The sequence below is a fragment of the Ischnura elegans genome, chromosome 7 (genome assembly GCF_921293095.1).
Source record: "Ischnura elegans chromosome 7, ioIscEleg1.1, whole genome shotgun sequence".
Classification (NCBI taxonomy): Eukaryota; Metazoa; Arthropoda; class Insecta; order Odonata; family Coenagrionidae; genus Ischnura; species Ischnura elegans.
In genome coordinates, this window is record NC_060252.1 from 113,899,315 (window position 1) to 113,920,023 (window position 20,709).

The 20,709-nt window shown below is 39.3% G+C and overlaps 1 protein-coding gene across 3 annotated transcripts; it reads left to right on the plus strand.

The window, feature by feature from the left end:
• Positions 1-29: 29 nt before the first annotated feature.
• LOC124161976 (broad-complex core protein isoforms 1/2/3/4/5-like) lies at positions 30-17,491 on the plus strand. 3 transcript variants are annotated; one of them, XM_046538262.1, is made up of 8 exons: positions 30-94; positions 722-829; positions 909-1,022; positions 1,870-1,977; positions 6,850-7,077; positions 7,225-7,353; positions 8,237-8,350; positions 15,912-17,491. In XM_046538262.1, the coding sequence occupies exons 2-8, from the start codon at positions 752-754 to the stop codon at positions 16,473-16,475; spliced, it is 1,335 nt and encodes a 444-aa protein (XP_046394218.1). In that variant the 5' UTR covers positions 30-94; positions 722-751; the 3' UTR covers positions 16,476-17,491. The 3 variants fall into 3 exon arrangements, with proteins under 3 accessions (XP_046394218.1, XP_046394217.1, XP_046394219.1); XM_046538261.1 differs by lacking the exon at positions 30-94 and adding an exon at positions 210-287; XM_046538263.1 differs by lacking the exon at positions 30-94 and adding an exon at positions 374-480.
• Positions 17,492-20,709: the final 3,218 nt, after the last annotated feature.

Below are 20,709 nucleotides of genomic sequence, written 5' to 3' on the forward strand. Positions count from 1 at the left end.
TGCAATTCATAAACAAGTGGCGCCAGTAGCCACAGTAGCGGACTCCAACTCTCAATTGTTACCTGTCTGTCTGTGTGGGAATTTCATTTTGATCGTGAGTGCATGGTAGTTTTAAATATTTAAACCATTATTTTCGAAATTTATGGTCCAGGATTAACTATGGCACGTTCAAGGACCAACTTTTTGATAGTGTTTTCTTACTTACTTATAGTATCGCTATGTTTTGAGAACTGATTGTACGTCAGCAGACTTGTGTTATTTAGTCAACTCTCTTAATGAAATATTCGGTATTGATGGACCATTTGATTCCGTTTGATCATTTAATATGTATTGAAATTAATTTACTTTTAAACGTGCGCTTATGCCGCGACTACGGCAAGATATGGTTGACCATCTCCGCGCCTCTGTTGTGCGTGAGGGGTCTTCATCGCCATTGTTGTTTCATCTTTTTTGTACTCAAGCAATTCAAGCATATTAAAAGTATTTCAAGCGCCTAATTTCATCCGATCTTAATTACATCTGTTCATTCCTGAAAATACGAATATATTCAATAAGTGATCTTTCCTTTCCGCTGCAAGCGAGGAAAATTCTTACCTGCCTTATTGTTGTCCATTGTTGACGAAGCGACTCAATTTCTTCATTTGCGGATGTCGACCGATATTTAAATTTTGACGTTGTTTGCAATCTCTCTTATATCCTATTTTATTCTATTATTTTTCAGTGGTGCCCAGCCAAAACAAAAAAAAATACAATGGCAACTGACAATGTCATGACCACTCGTCAAATTTTCAACTTGCGCTGGAATAATCATTCAAACAATATGCTGCAGGTATTTCAAATGTATTATTTCAAGTATATTTTGTTACATTACCTTCTAAGGAAAGTAATATTGCTCTCCCACTCCTTAGGTATTCCTTGATCAGCTTGCAAGTGAGGCATTGGTTGATGTTACCTTGTCCTGTGAGGGAAAGTTTTTAAAAGTTCATCGGATGGTTCTTTCCGCCTGTAGCCCATATTTTCAGGTTAGTATGCAGTTGCTGCTGGTAGTTTTTTGTTTTATACTGGTCTGTCCTTTTGTTTGTGTCATGGTATATGTTTATTTATTGTTAAAGATTTTTTACTAGCCCCAAATACCCCTCAATGATGTTAACTGTAACGCATTTTAACTTAAGCTGGAGTAAACCCATGGGTCAGGTGATTGTTGAAACCATTAGAGACACATGTAAACTAAATCCATTAACTATAGTTATATATAACTATAGTTATAATATAGTTATATATACTGTATACAATCAGCTAGAGGTTATCTTTCTTGGAATTGTTCCCTCAATGTAGGAATAAAAACAGTTTGTAATCATATGAGCAGGCCAGAGATTATACTACCACAATCAAAAAACATGCATACACACTTTCCAGTAATTCTATTGCCAAGTGTTTTTAATCTCCAGTCATGAGAGTTGACTTCTTGGGTCCAGTTCTATCAGGTACCTCCTGGGCAATATCATCCTTAGGTTTTTTGACTTAACAGCTCATTTAGGGAAATAATGAAAAGGTAAGCGATGGATATTATGGTAATAGAGTAAAACTCTTCAGCATGCCGAAGGGAGGGTGCCAAATTGTTGTAAGAGCCGACGTGAGTTGAGTAGATTGGACAGGTTTATGTTTCTTCTGGTGTTTTAATTGAGAGGGAGTTAATAAATTTGACTTTGCTCAATTCTCACTCAGGATGAAAAGTTTTATTATTTCTGGCTGTGGGTGAGACTTTCCATATTTATTAGCTGTAAGAGGTCAATTATTTCCACCTATCCCTTTCACAGATACTTACCCCATAATTTTAATTTTAAAAATGCTATCTTTTTAATTTTCCAGGACCTATTCTCATACCACAAAGAGCAGAATCCAGTCATAATTGTAAATGGGATGAAATTCAGCCATTTAAAGTCTGTGGTCAGCTTCATGTACTGTGGAGAAATTGAGGTAAGTTCTTAAGTACCTTCCATGCAATAATAATCTTTGTGTGAGAAATTACAGCATGGATTAGATATCATTTCAGGAAAATCCTTTAGCATCCTCACATTGCCTGCTCCAGAGGCACTATTAATTATAGAATTATATTCGTATATAGAAGATTTTTCCTTTAAAGAACTGGAAATTAGCCTTTGTACGTTTTGAATGATCTTTCGTAGTTTCACATGGTACTCTATGGTTTCTAAGCCTAAATCTTATTATTAATTTTCCTTTTACGAAGGTAAGGGATAGAATTTTTTTTATATATTTCCCTTGTGCTGGGAAGAGAAGAGCATTTGTTGATGAGTAACTTATGATTACAACCTATTCGTCAAGAGCCCTGCCTCTTCGAACTGTGTAAAATAGATACATATTTCACATTCATACTTAACACTTTCAATGCTGACCATGTAAAACTGAAAATCGACCCCCGGTGCGGATGTCGTTTTTTAATGCAAAACGCATGCATGGGTGCCAAAAGAGCTGGGAAAAATAATGAAAAAATTTTCTTGGCCCTAATTTGTTAGCTATGAATTTTTTTATTTATGACGTGATATCACGTCACCCGCACAGCGGGATAAAAACGTGATGCGGGTTGCATACTGTCGGCTTTTTCCCCGCGCCTCCGTTTTCTTTCAATTTATTTTCTGCGCTATGTATCCAAAAAAATACTAGGAAAATGGATTTGTAATGTTCTACTGGTATCGCCATTGGTATTTTGCCATTGCCACAGGGAAATTTTTGGCTTAGATGAATGTGATGCAAGTTATAAGTACAAGGAGTCGCCGTGAACAGCTGTTTGATTGTGATGGTAATTCTGGGCAAGATATTTCGGCGTATTCCTTGTACTAGTAATCCTAAGTATCGGGGTAGGGTTCTATAATATTGAATAATTTTTACATTTTCTTCTGAAGCCACTATTCTCGTCACAAATTCCTTTACTCGTTTCTTGTTTTCAGCTCCAATTCCTTTCTTCACATACGACATTAACATCAGCTTTCTTCACATTTAACAAAAATGGTTTTCACATACCATTATGTAGTCCCTTCACTGCAGGTGCTTGAGATGGTTGGCACTCTGCTTTCGAGATTATTTTCCGACGGTGTATTAGGGTGTCTCTTGACGTGCACCACTCCTGCCAACTGTTGTAAGGTTGGAGGGGGTACGGAGATGAAGCGAGGGATGATAGTAAAATTTAGTCGGTCCGCTTGTAAGAACTAGGAATAGCTTTTTTGGGAGTGCCATCGGCACATGAAAAAGATGAGGAAGGTATGAGGAATGATTTTGCTGACACATGTCCTTTTTGGGTCGTTGGGGTGGAGATTCCGGGGCCGAAATAATAATGGATGTGGAAACAGAAATAATCAACCCATAACTTCCTCATTACTATCTTCTGAACTCAAGCAAATAACATATTTATGCAATATGATGTGACCGAGTTAAAAGTTAATACATAAAAACTGAAACTAATATCTCACAAGTAATCTTCATTTAGGCCACGTATCGCGGTTCTAACTACGAATATTCTGCGAAAATCTGAAAATGATGTAAATTTTTACAGCTATAATATTTTTTCATTTAGTGCATAATAATATCAATTCGAGTAAACCATTCAATAATACGTATTGCTAGGAATAGATTTTCAGCATCTATGCCCATTATTACATACCCGATTACCGAAAGCAATGTTTTCTTTCTTATTACACGAGGGAAAAACTAATTCCATCGTGCTTAGAAATCTCTAGTTACTTCTTATTTATGTAGCAGCCCTAGTCTATTGAAAAAAGGAATCACATGACATGAAAAAACTATTGTATTTACCCAAAACAAATTCAATACAATCGAAATGATGACCATTTTCAAATTATATATTATATACAAGTACAGTCATGTATGTTTTACCAATGTAGGAAATACCTCTCTCACAAATTTTATAACAATATATTTAACCTGTAATGCTATTTGCAATATATGATACAAAAATATATAATACTATTTATGCCTTCTTATGAAAGAAAGAAAAAAACTCGGGACAGAGTAGAGGAGAATCCTTGCAGCCAGTGTAGATATCTGCGGTCTCTTTCCTAAGCCCGAGAGTGCTTGCACCGCAATAGTGCAATACTTGCACCATCGATACTTCTTTCTGCCACCTTCCTCTTGGATGAGTTCAGGAAAGTGGGATTGAGATAATGATGGTAAAAGTGGCTTGGGATAAGGAATGTAGGATGGAATAATAAAGGATGTAATGACAGAAAGACGGAATTTATAAAGGGAAATCTTTCCGGTGGGTTCACGATACATGAAAAAGTGTGCATAGTTTCGGGAAGGAATTATTAGGGAATCGATGGAGGAGTGAAATGAATATAAATGGACGGATTTTTTTAAAGGAAACACTCAGGCTCTGAATCGTTTTGGCCGGTGTTCGGTGAAAAATGAAGTGCTTGAAGAATGCTAAAGAATCAATCACGACTCATGAAAGCAAACAAGGTCAAACAAGATAGCAATGCTCCATTAGTCGGATATATTGGTTATAGGAATACCTACTTTCTGAAATATTAGGCCTATGAAGGTAAAACTCGTCATAGGTCATTGTTTCCAAACGCTAACCTATTTTTTCGGAGATTACAAGAAAGTATGTCTGTATACGAAAGAGGGTGTCTGGAAAAAGGAGACGCAAAAACACTTGGGTCGTTGGAAGGGGGTGGAATGGTGAGAGCTGAGTTTTCTATGAAAGTGATATTTTGAGGGGTCACTGAACTACGGGTCCACCGCAAAGGACGTTGGGATGGAGAAAGACTGACGGTATTGTTAGAGGGTTCAGGGAAAGAATAGACAAAGGGGATGGGCCAGGGATTGACATAAAGGGATCGGGCGTAGAAGGAGGCAACGGAGTACCTGACTGTGAGGGTTCAACCTCCTCCCCACCCTCCTCCTCTCTAAATTTCTAGCTTGGAGTTTTCAGAGAATGCCTGATGCCCATCTCTTCCAGGAGCTCCCGCTATTCCTTCTTCGTGTACATTCGCCTAGAGAAGGCAGAGAGCTAAAAAAGGAAGGATGGAAAAAATATCTAAATTCTCGCTAAATATTATAAAAACGTAATAAACAATTAATAATCACTCATAATTAAGTTCCAGATGGTTAATACATATTATTTGTAAAATATAACTCAAATAAAATGTGTCATACTGTGGCATTTTTTAGTGTTCCCCCCCCCCAAAAATTTCTGGTACCCCTCCCCCCCCAGAAATTCCTCGAACTTCCTCCGAACTTATCTGCAGAACTTCTCCCGCCAAGAACTTTTCGCGCTAAGGTTTTTTCGCGCAAAGGATTTTTCGCGCAAAAGGCCTGTAGCAAAATCCTGTCTCTGCAAAATCCTGTCTCTGGAAAATCCTGTCTCTGGAAAATCCTGTCTCTGAAAACCCTGCCTCTGGAATCAGCCTCTGAAACAGCCCCGAAACAACCCCGAACCAACCTACCTGCAATGCAAGACTTATATAGGACTACTGCGGAGAAATACTTACTACTTGGCAAGCAAGGGGAAATCGGTGCTAAGGCTTTAGTATTGCACTTGGAGTGAGAAGTTTTACCATTGTCCTATCACAACTCTCTCTCCCTCCAACACCTCACCCCAGTATCTCCTTCCCCTCCATGTGTTCCAATGAATATCCCTCTGATTCAACTGATGTCTCCAACCCAGAAGTTGAGGGGAAAATTCTGGCTGGTATGCTGTTGTCTCAAAACCAGGGAATGGTGTTTTGCGGAGCGGCCGTTTCTGCAGGGGCAGTGACGCATCAGTGGGGCAGTAGTTGAATTCGCCTGGCTACCCCTCCACTCCCTGGAAGAATCCCTCCCCTCACATCCTGTCTTGTCCTGCATAGCCAAGCTCTCTTGTGCTCGGGGAGTCGTCGTTGACGCATGTCTAGTGAGACATGGCAAATTTAGTGCAATTATTCTGCTGGTTTTTAGCTGGTAATGTTTCCTTTGGCATCATGAATTACTATCATTGTTTTCTGTAATACTTCTGATTTTTTGAATACTCTACTTTGAATAGATATCGTACGGTAATAACTCGTAAATTGTTTTTGGCTACCTTTTTCTTGTGAGCTGTTTTTCTTGTTTGTGGAGTCTTTCCCTGATCCAGCTTGAGACCGACGGTTGGAGTATTTCCCTTGTCTGGGCCTACGTGATAAATCAACCAGATTTTACGACGTAACGTTACAATACTCACGCTCTAATAGAAAGAAATAAAAATAATAGCATAAAATACAAGGGGAATATGAATGGAAATTGGCTTACCTTAAGATAAAAGAAAAAAATTCTCCCGATCCTCCCAGGAAAGGTTGCTTGAAACGGCGTTCACAAATGCGCTGCTAGATCCCTGCTGAGCAACTTAGAGGCGAAAAATGTCATAATAGAACTGAACCGAGCTCTTACAGAGGGCCGGAGCCCTCGGGGTACGCATGACGTGATATCACGTCATCAGCACCAGGGGATAGCGCACCATGACGTGATGTCACGTCATGCCGCACTCAAGGTGTTAACAATAAAAAACTTAATAAATTTCACATACATAACTTTATGCTAGCAGTTTCATTGTGTTGCTGGTTAGACTAGAGGATGTCTCTCCGCAACCAAACTGGTTGTATAAAAAATTGCATGTGCGAAATTCATTTAGTTTTTTAATTTAACTTTCATTATTGACTCTGCGAACAGTACACTTTTTATTGCAATTAAGGCCATTGAGTGCTATTTTGTTGTACTTTATGAGGGATATTTTTCCAATGGAGAATTTTTCCACTTGGCCTGGGAATTTTCAAGATGTATAGGTCTCTCCCATTTTAGGTTGCAGAGCAGGAAATGGAAGGAGTTCTTGCTGTTGCAGAGGCATTAGAAGTGAAAGGGCTGTCAGATGTACGGGGAAGCTATGAAAATAGGCACAAGAAGTCCTCTGCCAGTGATAAAGAACATTCGGAAAGTGAAAGTCTTACAAACGAAGTTGCGGGTAGTGGAGCTGGTAGCAGCGGAAGATACAGCAGAGGACACACTGGCAAAAAAAGAAAATTCAGTGAGGTAGTGCGAAGATAGCATATTTATATCTGTGTTTATGATACTATGCATATCAGCTTGCTTTTAAGCATATTTTTAGTTGAATTGCATTCATTTTCAACCCATGCCCAATTATAGAAATACTTTAGAGGAATATAATTTTCTCATTAGGCTGGACAGAATACAAATCCTGTTGTTGGAAAAGCCACCCAAGTTGGAGACAATTGTGTTTCTAATAGTGCCAATCTGCTTGTTGTACCAGATGAAGAAAGCTGTTCAAATCATCCCCAAGATATCCATGTGAGTATTCAATCCACTTCAGATCCAATTCCACATGATCCAATTCAATTCACTTTAGAAGTTTAGGAACATACAAACAAGGTCGAGTCGGCAATTGGTTATTTGCCCGAGGTTTTTGGGGCTTTGAAAATGTCTTCCCCATCTCTTATCTCTCCCTCATCTCTAGAACCACAACAGGGCTCCATGGTTTGTAGTGCCACCCACAGTGTGTTCATCCTTTAATGGGTTGCTGTCTCCTTTTTTATATAAATCCAATAATAAGTCTTTTGGTCATAGACGAGTAGCAATCAAAGGGAACCAAAATATTGTTGTTGTTTGTGCAAAAAGTATTTAATCTGACCTTCATTGAAAAATTTTTAACATTCCATTCTCAACATTTTGTAAAAAAATTATATAGCAAGGATATGCAGTAGGGCTACGGACATAAAAAGCTGTAATCCTTCTGAATCTGTGATTAATTGGTTGCCACTGTGAAACTATTTTTACCACCTTCAGACCTGAAGATGTTACTATATTATGATACCCAGATCATGTGCATTAAACATATGTGGTGCACCTTACTAAGTTCATTACATAGTTTCTTTTAAGTATCTGGAATTGAAATAGGTGTATACCTTTATAAATATAGCTAGCCATTCAATAATTTTGATATCTATCGGAGTATTTGAATGGCTAGCTATAGAAGGAAGAGAAGAAAGAAGTATACACAGCAGTCACAGGAAAATTGTTGAAGATATAGTGCCTGGATTTCCAGTGCCATCAAGGGTCTGGTGTTGTCAAATTTTTTTCATAATAAAAAGCTATAGTCATTGATGTTTGATGCATGGAGACTTGTTTTGAGAGTACATAATTGGTTACTGTGAAACAAATTTTATCAATTCAGGTGAAGGAAGAAATCCGTGATTCAGATGGTGAGGTCACAATAGGCAGTGGTGAATGTGCTGATTCAAATTCGAGTTCAGGAAATGGATTGTCTCCGTTGCCAAAAACTCTAAGTGTGAGTACATGTCGTTGCATTTTAATCTATAGTTTTATAGCAGTTTTTGAGTTCAACCTCCCTCTATTTATCCCAAATTTACATTGGGATGTTCCGTTTTGTCTTGTGTAAACTTAAAAGGAGGAGAGCACAGCAGCCTAAAGGGTTTAACTATATACTTGGTTTCTGACTAAAGGGTCCCTAGTTCAAATCCTGGGAGAGGAATTCCTGATTAATGTATACGTATGTAGTAAAGTGAAAAAGTGAAGCCTGGAATTAAAAGTGATCATAATCCCTTGGAAATTACTCACTAAATCGAGTGCTCATTATATCCAAAGGTATTGAATAAACCCATGTAATTCTCATAGCCGTCCGTGTTTACTGTTTTTCTTTTGTTCAAATTTGGACAAATGTAAACAGCAAATAAGTCATTTGAGGCATAATCTGGTGGAGTATCAGTATGAAAAGAAAGAAACAGGATATTTTCCTTTATATATATGAAACATTGATTCCACAGGCTTGATGATTTTCTTCCTGTTCTTATATTTTGAGATTGCGGAAGAAAGCTGTAAAAACAGTGTACATAACTAGTTTAACCCTTTCACTGTGGCCCACCCTCTGGAAACCTACCTGTCACATGCAGTGAAAGTGTTGACCGCATGACAGGCAGGATTTAAAAATGCGTTCATAGCAGCCTGCCGAGTGAATGTACCAGGTACATTCACAGCAGCGAAAGGGTTAAGTTAATATATTAGGTATGCTGAGAAGTTTTTAGATAATTTTGCCATTATTTCATGACAATAATGTCAGCTTTGTTGAGTTTTTGAAAATACTACTAAAAACTACTCTTTCCTTGAATCAATAATTCACAGTCTAGAAGTGGCTATTGCATTCCCTGCATATCTAATTGAAAACAAGAAGCAGAATAAAATCAAGATAGGCCATTTAGCAAAGATATATATGTAGTTCCCTTTTTAGGTGTTTGTGAAGATTGGTTGACTGATCCAACCTGAAAATGGCAGAGATATAACAGTGGCCAAAACGACTACACTCATTCAAATGTTTGCTAGTCTAAGGAAAGATAGTCCATATTTCTAACAAACACTTACTGAATTTGTTACGTTCCATTTCTTAATATAAACAAAGTTGATGGTACTAACAACATTGATATGGAAGCACTAAGGTTCTATGAGAAAAATTGACAAATCCTATTCTGCACATCAACAGGCACTTAACACGTTGCGTACCGGGGTATTTAAATTCCTTTTAACCCTCTGTTCCGGCGGTTTTTTAAACATCACTCACTTAGAAAACCTTCCATTCGAAAAAATGCCATAACTTATTTAAAAATTAAAATTTTTTCATGCAATTTTGAATGCAATACTCACAAATAATTTCAGAATCTTTTTCTCGTGTGATACTCCATGAAACACTTTCCCTTGTGGAGTGGAATGCCGCAAGTTGAGCACACATATCTTGTCTCTTTTCTAATTTTTCTCGTAGCGCACATTTTGCATCTTCTTGTGTGATATTTTTTCGTCCCCTTCCCCACAATAGGAACGAGATGGTGTTTGCTAAGGTCTCTCGATAAGCGCTGTGGGTGATCTCTTGAAGGGGCCCGTCCTGTTGGCTTATCATCGCAGTCATCGTCCGAGAATGATTCACTCGACTCCTGCCTACTCGCTGCCCACTCTTTGGCGGTCTGGAGCAAAAAGCTTTTGAATCAAATGCCATTATTTTTGTTTAGAGTTTTATAAAATCTGAAAGCATTAAAAAGAGCGCAATTTATTAGCCAAAGCACGACTTTCTTCGACCATTTCATTGTTTTTCTCATGATGGAGTAATAGGATAAGTACATATCCGCCCTGTCAACACCTTTCATGCACTCATTGTATTTTAGAATACAAGTGGGTTTTCTGATTGACTGTCCTGTAACCCTATCTTTTACCTTTGAGTTACCCATGCTGGCGTTATGAACAGTGCTAATCATTCTTACTTCCCTCTTGTCTTTCCAAACCACTAGTAACACCTCACCTTTACGAGAGAACGTGCTCTGTCCCTTTTTCAAAGTTTTTGCCTCGCTCTTCAACGTGGGAGGGAGTCCCCGATTTGGTCTTATGGTTCCACACACTCTTACTTTGTTATCTAAGAGCAGTTCTGCGATTTTCACACTATTATAATAGTTGTCTTGATAGACATGATGCCAAAGATTGAGATGTGGCTTCAAAAGAGACAAGATGGTTTGTTCTAATTTTTTCCCCTCGGCTGAATAAATTTCTAAATTACTAATGTAGCCAGAATCACTTTCACAAACCATTCGAACTAGTAAACCATATTTTACAATTTTTGCAGGATTATAGGTCTTGATTTTCAATCTTCCTCTCCATGGAATCATGGCTTCATCAAGTGACAATTCCTGCTTTGGTTTATACACATTTTGAAATTTTTCAACTAAGTATTCCAGGGTGGGTCTTATTTTATATAGTCTATCCGAAGTATCTGAGAATGCTTCGTTATCACTAAAATGCCACGCTTTCCATATCTGCTCAAATCTGTTTCTCGTCAGTAGCTCTCTAAATATTTTTGTTTCGATGAAAGGATCTGTACTCCAATACTCCTTCAGTGTATCTTTCCTCACTTGACCCATCAGAATCAAAATAGAAAAGAATTTTTTCATTTCAGCCATGGTTATGTTTGACCACTTCCCTGTTTTTGGCGATTCTTTGTATTTATGCTTATTTTGACAGTAATACAAATTGGATTGATGGCACATCATTTCAAAATAATCATTACCAAGAAATAGTGAGACTACGTCAAGGATGTAATTGGAATTTTCTGGTAATCGCTTCACTCCAGGTTGGCCCAAAAATTGCTCTAAATGTCTCTCAAAATTTATTTTTTCCCATGAAGTAGAACTTCCTGCCAAAGTATTGTCTTCATTTTCACTCGCATCGGAGTCACTTTCACTGATAACTAGAGGAATACGTTTTCTAGTTTTCATATTCACCACAACATCAGAATCGCTTTCACTTTCGTCGTTATCTTCGTCATACCCTAATGGTACATCTGACAAATCATCAGCACACAAGTCTAACAAAATTTCTTCTTCATCCAAAGTGTTGTCCTTCCGATGTGATGCCATAATATGGAATATTCTTATGAGTGGTTTTTAGAGCACAAATGCGTGCAAACCTTCAAGCGAGAAAAACTTGACACCAAATGTTCTATTCACTTGGACTCAGGGAAACACCAACTGCTCTTGACACATTAGGAGAGGAAACTAACCCAGAGGCAGGAAACAAGTAAGAGAGCATCATCTCCCTCCATGGCATGGACGAAAAGAACTGGGGGCCTCATTGTGAGTCCCCCAGTTCCTTTTGTCGAGAATGTTTATGTTGACGGAGCAGAGCAGTCCACTTGCTGAGAGTGCATCTCGAAGAAGCGGCGATGAAGATAAGGGTCAAACTCGCTAGATAAAACAAGGCCATGTGGATAAACTCTTTGGAAATAATAAGCCAAGTGTGTGGGGTAACTCAAGGAAAACGATAAATAAGAAGCCAACGCTGGTAAGAAGAGGAACGCCGATTCTGGGTGGAGGTGTTGAGAATGGAAATATGTGCCTATTCGGGCGTAATGCCTTTGGTTTAAACATAGTTAAAAAGCTAATGTTTAGAATATAACTTTACCCAATCAAACTTAATGATGTATCAATTCATTATTAATAACGAACAACAACTGATAACGTTCTAACGAATACGGATTGCACGCTTTAAAATTGTTTTGGTTGACGCGCCTAAATGACGAGAATCTTCGTCATCCGTCCGGAACGTTCGGGAAAAAAATGACGAGAATTCTCGCCATCCGTACGCAACGTGTTAACATAAAAACTACCAAAATTTACTTCAGTGCTATTTGTCCAGTTGCCACACATAAGCCCACCTTGATAGTTTTTATTGATGAAGTTTAAGTTCTAACGCCGTGGAGCACAATAATTGACAATAAGATATGAAAAGAAATTTATTAAACACAAATATACTCATGATTATATTCATAACAATGACTGGAAAGTCTTGATAAGGCATGGCTGCTCAATTCATTCACCTCTTTGGCTTCCTTCCTGAAATTAAAAGGAACACACATTACATATGTATAAACTTATAGCTAATAAAGTGTTCTGTCAAAATTTGACTGTTTAAATTTGTCTGAATTTAATTTCAGAGAAGTTAAGTACTTACCCCCAGCAGCCACAATGCAAACTGCACACCATCGTGATAACATATATTCAGCATATACTATTCACCCAATTTGAGGTCAGTTTTAATAGAATACCGAAGATCTTTAGTTGCTGCCGTGCTCTTAACAGAGTAAAAATAAAGATATGCATTTTTTCAACTCTCTCGTGCCTCGCAAGGAGTAGATTGCAAGTCGTCGGAATCAATCGAGGACAGTTGATTCATCGTGAACCACACGCATTTCAGCAAAATCGACAATATCACTTCACCCACAGAAAAATTCCTCGCTAAGTAGCTAATTTCAATGTAATTGATGCAACGTTCACTTCTTCATGTTCTTACATCGACATATCCATCATGCAGCGTAGAATTCAGAGGATGAGAGCACGTAAACAAGTAATGATACAACACCAGTCCTGTGCAACAAAGATGGAGGAGTATCGGCGGAAGTTGTTCTTTTGACCATACTTTACCAAAATAATAAGCAAGCTGGAGCTATGCATTGCCGCAGTAATGTCAACATATTTTTTTATATAATTTACGCATTCATTTACTCATGGAAATGATAATTGATTGTTTACGAAATAATATACATAGTAATTATTTTCTCCAGTCAGTTACTAGTGAAAGTCCAGCCCTGTCACAGTGGAGTTTGAGTCATAGTACAGTTCCAGTCATGTTACCCAGCCCAGTCACAGTCCAGTTTGAGCCATAGTACAGCTCCAGTCATGTTACCCAGCCCAGTCACAGTGCAGTGGGAGTTCTAGCACAGTTTCAGCACAGTGATTCAGCACTATTACACTACAGTTTTTCTCAAATTTCAGCTGCCATAGTACAGTCTAGTACAGAAAAGTGTACTTTGACTGTGCTAAACACAGAGTTTAGTCCAGTTACAGTGCAGATTTAGTGCAGTCACAGCACAGATTTTTTTGTATGGGTACCTTTAAGTGTTGTAAATATGATGCACATCTTACCTATATTTTTAGTTTAGTAAACAGATAATACAAAACACATTGGTTCATTTTTGCTTGGCAGTGCATCGCCAATAGAGATATCAGTTGTAATACCGAGCATATACAGTGGAAGGAACTTTTGGCCTCGCTATATCCGATTTATTTTACATGTGAAACTTAGGCTGTTACACAGTACAAAGGCTATCACTCACAATAAAGTGATTCTTACTATATGCCACCATCACTATCCTGGGCTTTCACTGTAACTTGTTTCAAAAATACCATGGATCTTGAAGTCTCACATAAGAACTTGTATTGAAAGACCTTTATTGTGACTTAACTTAATTCATTCATTACCAATCCAATTTGGCTTGGACAGGCTTGACAGGCCAGACAGACTTGGTATCTAAAGACTGCATCAAACTATGAAATGACTTCACAAGCATGGACGTTTTTCATAAGGCAGCCAATTTCATTTTTAAAAGTTGTATTATTAACTTATTTGGCTGTATGTCTGCATATAAGCTAATTAGCTCCAATCTTGAAAACCTGTATTAAATATTATTTTAAGTTTAGTATATATATTTCATGAGTTCAGCATTCTTTCGGGCTGCATCCGCGTCCGTTGTCGAAGAACCACAACAGTTTCGCCAGCTCTCCTGCCAGCGTCCTCAGGTGAAGGATGAAGTGAAGCTTTTAGTCCTCTCTTATATAGTCAATTTTTGGCGCCAATTCGGTGGATTTCTTTCGACCAATCAGGGAACGTCCTCGTATTTGCGTCGAATATACCTTTACCACGCGCTGTGCAAAGGATAGCCATCCTCCCTGTTAAAGTTCGCTGGTCTTTTGACTATCTCAATGGCCTCTCTTATTATTCTCGGGAAGTACTTGTCTTCTCTCGCAATTATTTTGGCGTCGTAAAATAAAATTGAATGTCCGGATTCATTCCAGGCGTGCTCCGCGATGGCAGAGGCTTTGAACTGTTTGTTTCTGGTCGCTCTTCGGTGTTCGCTCATACGGGTGTTCAGCGCTCTGCATGTTTCACCAATGTACCATTTACTGCAAGAGCATGGCACTTGGTACACGCCTTCGGAGAGCCGCTTGTCGTACGACAAGCGGCCTTCACTGTGGCTGAGATATGTTGACGACACATTTGTGATTTGGCCACACGGCGAGGAAGAACTAAAAAGGTTCCTGAATCATCTGAACTCACAGCATCACGCCATCCAATTTACTATGGAGTTGGAAAAAGAGCATCAGCTACCCTTCTTGGACGTCCTGGTGAAGAGAAAAGGGAATGGAAGGCTTGGACACAGTGTATACAGAAAGCCTACACACACCGACCGCTATCTAAATGACGCATCACATCACCATCCCAGCCATAAGAGCTCACTAGTGGCTACTCTTGTTAACCGAGCATATAAAATTTGCGACTCGGACTCAATTGCCAGCGAGAAGAAGCACCTGACATCAGTCTTACTAAGAAATGGATACAGCGCCAACATGGTCCTGAAAAGGGCCGAGAAGGGAGAAAACAGAGGACAAGTGCCCGCGACGCCTGACCCGGAAGATGCCGCCAGGCCGGATCCGAAGGCTTATGTCACCATCCCCTTCATCGCAGGGACGTCTGAGAAAATCGCGAGAGTATTGAGGAAGCATGATGTAGTGACCAGGTTCAACTGCGTCACTAAGATAGCTATAGCTGACATCCTACCCGGGCCCAAGGACAGAATCTCACCATAGCTGACATCCTACCCGGGCCCAAGGACAGAATCTCACCACTACTCTCCGAAGGCGTGTACCAAGTGCCATGCTCTTGCAGTAAATGGTACATTGGTGAAACATGCAGAGCGCTGAACACCCGTATGAGCGAACACCGAAGAGCGACCAGAAACAAACAGTTCAAAGCCTCTGCCATCGCGGAGCACGCCTGGAATGAATCCGGACATTCAATTTTATTTTACGACGCCAAAATAATTGCGAGAGAAGACAAGTACTTCCCGAGAATAATAAGAGAGGCCATTGAGATAGTCAAAAGACCAGCGAACTTTAACAGGGAGGATAGCTATCCTTTGCACAGCGCGTGGAAAAGGTATATTCGACGCAAATACGAGGACGTTCCCTGATTGGTCGAAAGAAATCCACCGAATTGGCACCAAAAATTGACTATATAAGAGAGGACTAAAAGCTTCACTTCATCCTTCATCTGAGGACGCTGGCAGGAGAGCTGGCGAAACTGTTGTGGTTCTTCGACAACGGACGCGGATGCAGCCCAAAAGAATGCTGAACTCAAGTAATCACCGTGGAAACCTGCGTACGAACAATATATTTCATGATAAAACTACCCTTATATATAGTGACATTGTATCATCTTCTAATGTTATTTTCATCTACTAGGTGAAGGAAGGAAATCCAGTGGAAGTTAGTAGTGAAGTTAGCCTCGCTACTGCTACAGAAGTAATTCCAAACAGACATGAATTACCCAAAGCAGTTGGCCCAAGTACAGTTCTCCAAAAGATTTGTGAGGAAGTGGACCCAGTGCTACCATTAAAATTAGGGAATACTGCTCGCAAAACAATGTTTTCTCAAGGACGGTGCAAAATTCCCAGGCCTCCAAATGCTTTCATGGTTTTTGCCAATGAGTGGCGTCGTAAGTTGGCCATCCTTCATCACGGAGAAACAAATAAGGACATTAGTGTTAGGTTGGGTGCCATGTGGAAGGAGTTGCCCGCTGATGCTAAAGAGTCTTACTTTGCTGCTGCTCGACGAGCTGATCAAGAACACAAGATTCGCTACCCAGGCTATATATACAGTCCCAAAGAGGCGAGAATTCGAAAGGTATTGCGACAAATAGCGGTTAAGAAGAATAGTGGGTATTCTCACATGTCTCTCTCTGCTGGTCCTGATTTGACATCAAGGGAAGTTGTTCAGTCGTTGACTGCTTCCAGTAACCAAGAATGACTGCAGTGATAGTGCAGTATACATACAAAGGCTATTTAAATATGGACCTATGCATCAAGCATGTCATCAGTGCTGTGTGCTTGTTTTTACAGGGAAATATCATGGTGCTTTTGGACAATCTGCCATTTTCAAGTGTTCACTAAGTGGTTGATGACTTGAATTTTGTTGTTAATACACATGTAATGCTTTTCTCCTCAATTGTTTGATTAGATAAGGATAACATGGCAATACGGTTATTCATTTTATTATTAAGTTTATGTAAATGTTTCAACCTTTGAGAAAAGTTCGAATAGGAATGTAGATGTAAACCATTATCAAGTTAATGGCTGTCTCTGGTATTTACTTAAGATCATGCATTTATTTGAGGCAGTTTTCTGTCTGTGATAAGTTTATTACTCTAGACTTTTTGTAGTTACCTGTATCTTCTATCAAAGTTGGAAAAATTTTTTTAGGTGAGGAAAATGTCCATCCAAATTATTTGTGGATCTTTGTGGAAAGTGTTTAACAAGAATTCTTGCTGCAGAAGTAAAGAACTTACTCTCTGTTATGACTCACAGTTTCCGTAAGAAGTAGGGTATAAATTTGGAATATCCTCATGTGTTATCATCTCTCAAATCCACTCCTCAGTACAATGCCTTATACTGACATGTGTTTGAGTGTTGCAGTAAGGTTTTCAATGTTTTACAATCAATGTGCGATTGTGATTTCAAATTACAGGAAATGATGCCAGGAGTGCAAATTCTAGTTATTGAAATAGTTTGGAAGTATGTATTTTGATTGAATTAGTTATTTCTGTACAGACAAGCAGCTAATATTATTGATAAAAATAAGAGATAAAGATAAGAGGACAAAGAAAAGCTAACATTATTGTTATGATTATGAGTTTGACAGTGCCATATGGTTTAAGTTTGTTAATGCATGGTTTCAGTGTCATCTCTTTTTGTGAGAAATATCCTTTTTATTTTGTTAATATATGTATTGAAAGGTTATTACTAAATAATTTCATTACAACGTGATTTGTCTTCATATTTGGTTCATATCATTCTTGGTGTTTCAACTTCCTTTACTGCAAAATATCATTCTTCCCACAGTTACCTCTTGCTCCCAAATGCCATAACTAAACCCAACACTCTCAAAACCTGGGATTTGCACCCTCATTATCATTAGAGGAAAAGAAGACCATAGATTCCTACCAACTTTTCATTTTAAATTTCCCAGACTGTACCCATATGGCAAATGACAAAGCAGCCGTACATGTGGGTTTAAGGAAATATTTAGTAGTGCAGTGGTGGAGAAACAAACCTCATTGGCATCTGAATGTAATTAGCTCAGGAACTACTTAAAGACCTCTGTCTCCCACACAAAGTACGTACTTATCCCAACTGTCGGCGTCAAAATGATATGCCGCTGTACTTTGCAAAATTATATCTTGACTTCAGTGCATGCCATAATATTGAATAATACGTCATTTTAAAGGAAATTTTATTTTCAATTCTGATTTATTTTTTGTTGTAAGAAGAATTCAAAAATTAAGACACAAGTGCAATAAATGACTCCGCGCACCATAAAATTAGCCGTTTTGTCAACTTCATGAACTTGAACTTCATCAAGACTTTCTAACTTACAGAACTTTCATTCACGCTAGAGATTAGAAAGCCTTTCACTCACACTTAAAAGGACAACTTTTAATTATCAGCCGAACCATACGCTATGAGGGCTATGAGCACCATCTCTAATTCAAGTCTTTCAAAATCACAATCTTTGTTATTCTTTGCCAATTTTGTGGCGAGAAAATGTCTCACTTTGTCACGACTAGCCGAAAGTCGCTGGAGAAATAAATCAATCGGCTTGAAGAGTTATACCAATGCAAACCACTCATATTCCTTTAAGTTAAAAGATTTTTTAATAACCAAATGTGTCTTCCCAAAGTAATTTGCATACGCCAAACAGGAAGTTAAAAAATGCTTTTCTCCTTTGTAAAAGAACAAATCCACGTCCTCTTTACAGTTCAAGATGTTTACCCACTTGCTTTGTGAAACTGTTACTTTTTTCCAACTTGATTAAATTGCACGACTGCCTCAAAGTCTCGACCAGGATCGTAACCAATGCCCACACTCTTTGTCTTTGTTTTGTTCAAATAATACACAGTTTGAAGAAGTATTGTCCAATGGAAGGAATAGAATTTCCAGAAGGTTTCTTTCTCTTCACCGGAGGAGACTGATGGTCTGCATCCACCGACGGCTGCATGACCACTGATGTATGGTGACGTTATTGTTTTTATTTTTAAAAATAAATGGTTAAAATGGTGAGTTTTATGGCTTTCTGAGGGATATTTTACTAATCCTTACACTTTTCTATAAGTATATTAATCAAGTGAAGTAAAATGCATTGAACCTTAAAGTTTCTCTGAGCTCGAGAGGGGGGGGTTTATCCCCCAAAACCCCCCTCGCTGCGCCACTGCATACCATAGGTCTTGAGGGTTGTGGAGTGGGGGCTTGAGGTCATGGTGTTCGCCACGTGGTTGGAGAATTGAGACAGCACTGCAAGAGAAAAATGCCGCCATTACAGTGTTATCAGAGGCCCCTGGGGGTTTGAAGGGGGGGGGAGGGAGAAGTGAAGGAGAGGTAAGAAGGCAAGGCAGGTGAGGCCAACCCCCTGCATGCATACAGCGAAATGGATTTTGACTCTATTCTGGCTCTTAAAAACTATATGAAAGTAAATAAAATAGGAATTTAAAAAAATAATTCTAAAATTTAATAATGTATTATGGTTCTATTAATTATCTATTTAGTGAATTGGTCCAGTGGCGCCGACACCATGGGGCTAGAGGGGGCCCGAGCCCCCTCAAAAATTCATTATGGGTGTAGGAAAAAAATGTGTCAGGTTTGACGATTTTCCCCGTATATTCCAGATACAGGGGCGGATCCAGGATTTCTTTCTGGGAGGGGCACAAGCAAGGCCGTATCCAGGATTTTGTTCAGGGGGGGGCACAAGGATACTTCGTCATACAAAACGAACGAAATGATAATGGGACCGTATTAAAAATCTAGCATATTTTTAAGGGTCTGGGGGGGGCACGTGCCCCCGTGCCCCCCCCCTGGATCCGCCTATGTCCAGATATCGAGATTCGAGTTATCACGGTTCTGATTTTGATCATATGGCTCCCCTAAAATACTTAAAAAACTCACTACTTATAAAATTTCCCTGTGCAAGATCCCCGATTTGGCCCCCCCCCCCCCCAAATATTTTTTGTAAGTCGGCATCCCTGAACTGCACTAAAATATAAAAGACCTCTAAAATAATTTTTCGAATTTCCATATAGTATCAGGTTCTCTTTTATCTCCTAATACCATAACTTTATTTTTTATGTAATATTATTACGCTATGTTGTACGCATAGAGCAACTAATGAAAACGTTAAATTTTATAATTGCAAAAAGGTTATCAGAGTCTTTTTTATTACACTTTTCCTATACGCTTCAACATAGACGCGAGCGTTGTGGGGGCCCCCATTAGGCCCTCTGGGGCCTCGGCGATTGCCGACCAGCCGACCTGGCCACGCCGCCCCTGGCCGAACTGGCTCCCCCTTCAGCAACTCCCATCCCTTCAGCCAAACTTCGAGTCACCGTAACCAGCATGCATCAGCGGAGGATCCTTGTGCGGTGGGAATTATAGCTCATCTTTTACTAATCCTTAAGCGTGTTAATTCTCTCGCATGTATGCAGGGCTTGTATAGAGGGCAGCAGTTCCATTCCCTCGCACTTCGAAACATTCTTAACCCGTCCGGACGCCCCTAAAAAAATCCTTGAAGAGTGAGGAGGCGGAGAGTAAAAAGGAACTGCCCTCCCCCACCCTGAATATATGATATTCTCGCGCCTATGGCTAATCCTGGACTGAGCTCTACCCTCACCTATCCAAACCAACATTCGGGTGCAATATATAACGGAGGGTGTAATTTTTTTATTAGAAATGAAATGAAATTTGATTGACTTAAACAACTGAACCTATCCTTGCATAACATTGCACCTCCCTTAATGCCCCGTTCACACTACGTCCTTTTTACGCCGGTTAGCCCCGACCATGGTTACAAAACGAGGTGTGAACGCAAGTTCCCGTTAACCGTGGTTGGGATTCTGACCACCGTTTTCCGACCATGGTTGGCGGTAGTTCATGCGGGTGTGAACGCAAGTTGGTTAAAAGCTGGTTAGAAAAAGAAGAAGGCGAAGCAGCAACGA